The sequence below is a fragment of the Oreochromis niloticus genome, unplaced genomic scaffold (genome assembly GCF_001858045.2).
Source record: "Oreochromis niloticus isolate F11D_XX unplaced genomic scaffold, O_niloticus_UMD_NMBU tig00000235_pilon, whole genome shotgun sequence".
Taxonomy (NCBI): Eukaryota; Metazoa; Chordata; class Actinopteri; order Cichliformes; family Cichlidae; genus Oreochromis; species Oreochromis niloticus.
Window position 1 is genome coordinate 894,920 of NW_020327097.1, and position 8,812 is coordinate 903,731.

At 40.6% G+C, this 8,812-nt stretch overlaps 1 protein-coding gene across 2 annotated transcripts; it reads left to right on the plus strand.

Moving 5' to 3' along the window:
• The first annotated feature begins 504 nt into the window (after positions 1 to 504).
• Positions 505 to 8,564, plus strand: LOC112844450 (V-set domain-containing T-cell activation inhibitor 1-like). 2 transcript variants are annotated; one of them, XM_025904161.1, is made up of 4 exons: positions 505 to 688; positions 1,004 to 1,044; positions 3,110 to 3,460; positions 8,262 to 8,564. In XM_025904161.1, the coding sequence occupies exons 2-4, from the start codon at positions 1,014 to 1,016 to the stop codon at positions 8,486 to 8,488; spliced, it is 609 nt and encodes a 202-aa protein (XP_025759946.1). In that variant the 5' UTR covers positions 505 to 688; positions 1,004 to 1,013; the 3' UTR covers positions 8,489 to 8,564. The 2 variants fall into 2 exon arrangements, 1 of the variants encoding a protein (XP_025759946.1); XR_003217171.1 differs by lacking the exon at positions 505 to 688 and having other exon boundaries at positions 880 to 1,044; positions 3,110 to 3,488.
• Positions 8,565 to 8,812: the final 248 nt, after the last annotated feature.

The following is an 8,812-nucleotide window of genomic DNA, read 5'->3' on the forward strand; positions in this document are numbered from 1 at the left end:
ATGCATGGCCCGGCAATATGAGGCAATAATAACACACAAACTACAGATCCCATAATGCAGCGCTGCAGCTCCTTACTGAACGCTAGGCTAACTGGAACATTCCCGCGTCAATCAAGTCCAACGTGTGTTAGCTAGCACCTCACAATGGCAAAGAGAAAAGTTGATTCTGAAAACAGAGCCTTTCAGCACCGGTGGGAGACTGATTGTTTACAAACATTGCTGGTAAACCCATTAGTGGAGCTAATGTGGCTGTAATTAAAGAATTTAATTTAAGACAAAACTATGAGACAAACGTCAGGATAAGCTGAAAAACCTGAATGCAGAGCAGAAACTACAGAAAGTAGAAGAGCTAAAGAAGAATCTGAATTTTCAGCAGACTTTTGTCACCAGAGCAAAATCACAAAGTGAAGCTGTTGTGAAAGCAAGTTTTATTGTAGCAGAGGAGAAAGCCAAATCAGCCCGGACATTTACTGAGGGAGAGTTTCTGAAAAGCTGCATGATGAAGGTGTGCGACGTCTTGTGTCCAGAATTTAAATATCAAAAATAAAAGTGCCAGCTCTACCACACACGAGAGCACACTAGTCCGCGTACACAACGAAGAAGAATAAAAAAAGAGGGTGACCTGCAGTCATGACACAACAGGAGCCACCATGCCGCGATGAACTGCATTACAACACGCCACTGCTGAGTAAGTGTATTTGTAATGTTTTATCATCGTAAGTTTAATCAATAAACAAGTTCAGGGCGCTGAGAGTTTAGTTTGGAGATAAGAGCTGTTTGAGCAGTGCAGCTCCCTCAGACAATACATATGCCAGTGAAAGTAAAACCAGTTAACCTGGAAGACAGGACACTGCTGTTCCCGTGAAACCGAAAGTAAACAGTATAGCTGGTGTTTCTCCCTCCACTGTGTTTTATTCACGGCTCCAAATATGAAATATAAATCCCCAAATATTAAGACAACAATGAGAAGTATTTGGATTTAACGGGTTGCTGTTTCTTGCAGGAGATTGAAGATGCTGCTGTTGCTCCTGCTCCTCACGAGCGGTAAGAAACTCTTACTATGTTATATACTATATGTAAACAATGTTTATCTTGCACTCAGACCGAAGTTTGATCATTATCGCACAGGTAGATACACGCAGTGTGTGAAATTACCGATGTAATGATGGCTTTAATGTAGGAGAGCGAGGGGTGGTGTGAGAAAGTCTGGAGCGACTTTGTGTTGAAAGTTTGAGCTTTGAGAGGCTAACTAGCCGTGCTAAGCTAGCTCGGTGACAGGTCATGGCTGCAGATAAAAGGCTTTATTGACAGGTGCGATAATCCTTTATATCACAACAACATCATTCTCAGACAGGTGACAGGAACATGCAATGAAGTGGACACCTATATCTGCTATTGTTGCCAAAGTGTGTCAATGTTAACTGAAGCTGCGAGTCCCAGTTCTGCCCTGGTCCTCCTCCATTAGGACATGCCTAGAAAAAGCTCCGTTTGGAGGCATCCTTGTAAGATGCATGAACCAGCTCAGCTGGCATCTTTTGATACGGCAGGACTCTAAGCCTAAATCATAATATAAGATGAGTAACAGTATGGTGGAGATTAGGTAAGGCTGCACTTTTTGCAGCGATCTTTAGAAAACTATTTTTGTATGAGTAATATGTTTTCTTTTTGTCTGTTAATAATCATGTTGAACTGCACATGATTATTTGCAGCTAGCAGGTTGTTAATGCTATCCACCAAGTCTAAAAACAGCATGTTAATACTTGGAGATCCTGAAGGCTGCTCCAAAAATGATGACATTATATTTTAAATATTTGTTCAATTCAAATGATCTTTTCCTCTCAAAGAAATCTACTACATGTGTAATTTTTGTGTCACGTGTAATTTCCATTGCAAACATTAATCACAGTTAAATTAAGAGGGGATGGCAATAAAAACTCCAGTGATACCATCAAGTACACTGCAATTTCAGTTGTGGAACGATCGCACTGCGTTCTCCGGGAGTCCGGACTCCCGTGTGAAGTCTGGACAAGTGACGACTGGAGTACGGACTCGCATACATGAGTACTGAGAAACAGCCTGACAGTCTGCAGTCTATGAACTAACATCAACTAACTCCAACTAACAATGTTAGCTCTGTAGCAAGTAGCCTTAATGAATAGTAATAGAAATCACACAGCAATAGTACATCAAAGATACTGAAGTTTTGGCCGTCCCATTCTTCTTATGAAGTGGTGTCGGAGTTTCCAAGTGAGGAATGATTTCCTGCCCGTGCACTGCTGGCTCTGGGTTCATTGTGTAACTGACATCACCAGCAGGACGCTTGCATTAGAGCCTTTATTATGTGTTTTGTTTTGGTTTCTGGTAATCAGAATCAGAGAAACTTTATTAAACCCTGATGGAATTTGAGTAAAAAAACCAAAAATAAATAAAGTGGGCCATGAGTCATGCTCGAAACAGCGATATGCATGCAACATGTGATATATGTGTACATGCTCATCCAACTGAGCTAAACCTGCGCCCGAACTTGTTTAATCACCAACATTGGAGAAGGCATAGAGTGGGGACAACCTAAGTAGCCTATAATATATAAAACAGGAAAAGACCGCCGTGCATTTATTTCAACAAAGTAACTGTAATCTGATTACCACCTATGTAAACGTTAACTGTAACGGAATAGAGTTTCTCATATTGTGTATTTTAAATATGTCAGTACATGTATTCCATTACTCCCCAACACTGACTACATCTCTGCATGTTGGAACGTTTTTAGTTGATCATTTAAAGCTATTTCTGCTCCTAGTGGTCCATTTTTGCAGCTGGGACCTAACCCAAATGTTTCCTTAGGAGTGTTTTGGGAGAATGTGTTCATCCATTCAGGACAGAAAAGGACACTTGGATAATCTGTGCTGAGGAGCATTAAACTGTTCTTGATACATCGAGAGCTCCTTCAGACACAGCAGCCTTTTCACTCTATTTAAATATGTAAAGATTAAAATGTTGTCATTTCTTTGTAAAATGTTCCCTAAAGATAATGTTACTTGTAATCTATTATTTCAACACTAAATCAAACCCAAACATTCCTTTGATTTCTGTTTTTGTGTCTTCACAGTTTCCCAGCATGCTCTGGCTGTGGTGGTGGAGGTATATGAGGGGGAGACTTCTGTCCTCTTGCACTATGTTTACAAAGGTTCGATACCTGAGGACAATCCCACAGTGATGTGGACTCGCAGTGACCTCAATCCCAAATCTGTCCACCTACAAGGAAAAGGAGGAGACGATCTTAAAGGGCAAAACCAGCGCTACAGTGGGCGCACATCAATGAGTCGTTATGCATTAAACACAAAAGACTTCAGCCTCACTCTGAGGAAACCCAAACTGACTGACAGCGGCATTTACACCTGTTCCATCAGTGCTGGAGGAGGAGAACAGAGACTGAGTGACATCCAGCTGCAGGTCAAAGGTCAAACCTGCTGCATGAAAGAGTAAAAGTCAGTACAGTAGATGAAGCTCAAATAGTCCCAAAGGCAACAAGAAAGCCAAGTTTTTTCTGAATAGTTCTGAAAGTCTTTGTAGGAGCCATGAGTTGCTCTTTTTTGACTAAGTGGGTTGGTTTAAATGGACTCACTGTATTGGTGCACGGGTGTGGGGCGTGTCTCATGGGTGTGTTAGATGATAAATGTGGTTGCACTCACCTGTTCACCGCACCTGATGTTTTTTTTTTGTTTTGTTTTTTTTCTTTTTTTTCTTCTTTTTTTTTTTTTTCTTATTCAGCTCCTGCTCAAACTGTATGATTGAATTGCAGGGGTTAGGAGTTCATAGGTTACGATGCAGGGTCTCACACTATACGGCCTGATGCTCTGATGTGACCTGAGTGCACACATTGTGCGTCCATAACATGAAGCTTATAACACAAAATCTGTCTCTCACTCTCTCTCTCCCTCTCTGTCTTTCACTCACACAGACGCACACCACCACCATCAACTTTGCTAAATTGCTAATAAAAAACATTGACCAGGCAGCTGCAGTTGACCAGCAATGTTCATCCAACTCTTTTCACAGTTGTTGTGGTCATGATAATTTTGTGTGGCCACATCGAAAAGGCTCGGATGAGCTTGCCAAAGTTCTACAAGTTGTGCCTCCATCGCTTGTGTCGAGATCACACGCTGCACTGACATGCTACTCCGTCTTTTTCACTTCCATTTCTGTGTTTGCGCGTGCGCAGTGTGAGAGGCTGCTTTGACACCCTCACGAGGGGCGGATTTCAAACAGGTTTGATTTTCTTGCGATGATACGATTGATGGTCGAGAGCTGGTCGTGAGGTGTTAATCGGTTCTCGTTACCCCACGTATACTACACGATGCAGGACACGCTCGGGCCGATCCCCAAAACAGTTGCACGACTGAAAAATCGGCTCAAAATGGGCCAAAAGGCGCACAGTGTATGCCCAGCTTAAGTGCATGGGGTTCTCCTTGGGTACTTTCACCAACCTCGTCCCAAAACATACATGCTAGGTTGTTCATATGCAGACCGATTGTTGCTCAGGTTCAAACACTTTTCCACTTATATTTATCAACATAAATCTCAATTCGACTGATCATGTTGAGTGAGCATGTTTGCACTTTTTTGTGTCAAGAAAGCAAGAACAACAATTTTAAATGTGTATTTAACCCAAACCATGATTTCGTTTTTTCAAATTTCAAATAATTGCAATGCTTAAACGTCACCAAGAGAGATACCTCTAATGAATAATGTATTCAAAACTGATGATGAGTCAAACTTGGGTTTCTGGTGTGAGCAATGAAAGGTAACTATTTCACGAACTTCTAGCATGACCTTACCTCAGTCTCTCTTCTGTAGTCTCTACAGTTTAAATCTTCATCACGTTTCCTGGATACCAGATTTTCCGGATCCTTATCTGAAACTTTAGGTAAACCTCGGTTTTCTTAACACCAAGTCTTCTTCTTCTCTGCTTGTTTGCATAATCAATCATTTCAAAATTGCAAATCTTGTTATTTTGCGCAGGGCCACTGGACAACATCAGTTAAGTGCTTGGAATGTGAAATTAAAATGTACCAAAGCCCTCAGTGTTTTCTTTGAATACCTCATTTTCTTTTGGCTATGCAACCTGTCTATCACATTTGCATTTTCGTACAAACACAACATCATAGCGTAGATTGTTCTTTTCTTTTAATCACAGCCAACTGGCCGTGCAGGAAAACAAATAGGGTATTTTTAAATTGACATAGACAAACATTACGGCGCAATCGAAGCCATGATCTAAAGTGTTCTATTTAACGTCAGCCATTCATATGCTGATTTTAAATTGCTACAGCACCATGCTGTGCCAAGTGTCTATAATCACAGTGACAGTATACAATATTCTGGCCCGTAGGCGAGAGCTCCCTCTCCAATTATGTTTCTCTTGGCCTGAGATTGAATCTATTACTGTGTAATTGCCTCTATATCTCCATCTATCACCCCGAGCAGTTCCGCAGATTATTCACACATATGGTGAGTAAATGTTTGGTGGAAATCAGAGCTATTTTTAGGATGTTGTTGATGTTGAAGGAGCAGTGTCCTGATACTCGCAGAAATTGTTGAACAAAGTTATTCAAAGGACTGTTTTATCCTAAACTGTAATGGTGATCTGGAGAGTGCCTCGATATATGACTTTTTTGGATTGCAGTGAGACGATCACTCAGAGAAGTACATGTGTGCATGAAGCCAGGGTTGTGACAAATATTTTTTTTTAAACATTTCCCCTCATCCCTTTTTCCCAGGTGGGTTCAGTTCACTGAGTCAAGACATAGACAGCATCACTCAAGCTGTCAGGGACTAAGACGTAGATTTAAGCTCCAGCTTTTACACTGGACAAAAGCACCCACCAACATATACCACACAAACATCCGCCCTTTTCTCATCAGCTGCAAAGTGTTGGCATTCATTTCCAGGTGAACCGACTATGCAGTAAGCACAGGTATTTATTGGCACCAACTGGAAACATGACCCGTGTGCAGCAGTGCTGTGCAACAGTGCAAATTTGGAAACTAAATTTTGTTAATAAATAAATGGTCAGTATTGGTCACAGATGTAATATTATCTACAGCTACTTTTAGTACCATCGATGTTAAGTTAGACTCTTTTTCTCCAATTGATCTTTCTGAGTTAACTTCAATAATTACTTCCTCCAAACCATCAATGTGTCTTTTAGACCCCATTCCTACAAAACTGCTCAAAGAAGTCCTGCCATTAATTAATTCTTCAATCTTAAATATGATCAACCTATCTCTAATAATCGGTGTATGTACCACAGGCCTTCAAGCTGGCTGTAGTTAAACCTTTACTCAAAAAGCATCTCTAGACCCAGCTGTCTTAGCTAATTATAGGCCAATCTCCAACCTTCCTTTCATATCAAAAATCCTTGAAAGAGTAGATGTAAAACAGCTAACAGATCATCTGCAGAGGAATGGCTTATTTGAAGAGTTTCAGTCAGGTTTCAGAGCTCAGCACAGCACAGAAACAGCTTTAGTGAAGGTTACAAATGATCTTCTTATGGCCTCTGACAGTGGACTCATCTCTGTGCTTGTCCTGCTAGACCTCAGTGCTGCGTTTGATACTGTCGACCATAATATCCTATTAGAGCGATTAGAACATGCTGTAGGTATTAAAGGTACTGCGCTGCAGTGGTTTGTATCATATCTATCTAATAGACTCGAATTTGTACATGTAAATGGAGAGTCCTCTTCACCCACTAAGGTCAATTATGGTGTTCCACAGGGTTCAGTGCTAGGACCAATTCTATTTACATTATACATTCTTCCCCTAGGCAGCATCATTAGAAGACATAGCATAAATTTTCACTGCTATGCAGATGACACGCAGCTCTATCTATTCATGAAGCCAGGTAACACACACCAATTAGTTAAACTGCAGGAATGTCTTTTTTTTTTTTTTTTTTTTTTTTTTTTTTTAATACCTGTCCCGTTTGGTTCTTTTGCCATCAGAATTATTGTCTAAAGGCGAAGAAAGATGCCCAACGGATTTACTTTACCATATTGACCATCCCAGCCTTGCCGTAATGGTCCATTTGATTCACCTTTTATTGTTTATTTTATTTTCACTTGCTGAATACGGGACAGACTTAACTGGGGGAAAGAAAGGGGAGAAAGAAAGAGGGAAAGAAAAACAGCGGGGAAGAGGGACGGGGAAAAAGGGCAAAAAACCAAAAACCAACAGAATAAGCAGACAAAAAAATACATATATCGATCATCTGGATCACCTGTTGAGAAAGAAAGAGAAAGCAAGCAGAAGAAAACGAGAGTAATAAACAACATCACAATGATCTATGGGAATATGACAGTAAATACTAAATGTTAGACATTATTGTGCAGCACGTAAGATCGACAGCGCACAGTGTGCTTTGAGGTAAGAGCCAAAAAGGGTGTAGCACCTGATGTTGATGAGCAGAAAGGTCGGGTGAGCATGAGGCAAAACCTTCTGTTGACCGCAGCTTGAGCGCAGCTTGAATGCTTTTGATAGATTTTGACTGTAACTTGATGTTTTTTGTATATTTGTGCACTAATTGATGCCATAGGCCAAGTTGTAATTTGGCATAGTAATTAGTGCAGCCATTGTGAGTTGCAGTAATTTCTTTGTGCAGTCTGTGCGTTTGTTTAATAGTTAATCACATGTGCTGATTTGTATATTGGACAGTTGCATGTGGAATAAAAGGAGCAAATGTTACAGAAGTGTATTTTATGCGTTTATTGTTGCGCGTCATCTGTGTCCTCATGTTCAGCCTGCCGCAGCCTTTGGTTGGAGGAGCTGCAACAGTCTTGATTAACCTAACAGAAAGATTTCCAATGGACCGAACCTTAAAATGAAACAACAAACATGAGCAGGAAAGTAAACTAAAATAAGATCTTACTGATACAGCCTCTGTGGTATATGGCATTGCATTCTTTTAGGTGTGCAGAGTTGTCTTCTCTTCTCAGGGAGACAAATGTCAGTAGACTTTTTACATATTGTCCATGATGAAAAACTCAAGATTTCTTTTAAAACACTGAAACATTCATTATGATCCCTCAATTGTCTGTAGCTGTAGCAGCAGTTCATAAATTCCAGTTTAGTTACCACTCAAAGCAAAGAGTAATGAGCCACATTAGTGAAGTCAGAGGTCAGAAATGCAGAAACTTGTCATTTGCCATGAGTGTGACTGCTATTGGTCCTATATTTGATATTGTGGTTTCTTGTCCTTTCAGATCATCACGTGGAGGTGAAGGTGGAGGAAGGCTCAGAGTCTGTCACCCTGCATTGCAAAACAACACCTGACCTGCCTGAGAACACCAGAGTGGAGTGGACTCGCTCTGACCATGAACTCTTGATAGTTCAGGAGTATTCAAACAAAGGTGGCAAACTTATGAAACAGGACAAGTTTTACAGAGACCGAACAGAAATGAATGAAGACCTGCTGAAAACTTCAGTCTGACCCTGAAACAGCCCACAGAGAGAGACACAGGAGGATACATCTGCACCATCTACAGGGACAAAGACATCCTGAGACAGAAAGTAGTGCTGCACTATGTCAGAGGTCAGAGCTGGTGGACAGTGGCTCAGATTAACTTCAGAATTCAAAGGTCATAATTAGTGTGAATGCTTGTAAAAGCATTCACAGTATTGTTGTTGTAATTAGTGTGAATGCTTGTAAAAGCATTCACAGTATTGTTCTTCTAATCTTTATTAGTGTGAATGCTTGTAAAAGCATTCACAGTATTGTTCTTCTAATCTTTATTAGTGTGAATGCTTGTAAAAG

Bases quoted from the DNA above. Each gene is read 5' to 3' on its own strand.
- LOC112844450 (XM_025904161.1), top strand. From the start codon at position 1,014: ATGCTGCTGTTGCTCCTGCTCCTCACGAGCG. The intron at 1,045-3,109 runs GTAAGAAACTCT...GTGTCTTCACAG, and splicing joins GCTCCTGCTCCTCACGAGCG to TTTCCCAGCATGCTCTGGCT. The intron at 3,461-8,261 runs GTCAAACCTGCT...TTGTCCTTTCAG, and splicing joins CATCCAGCTGCAGGTCAAAG to ATCATCACGTGGAGGTGAAG.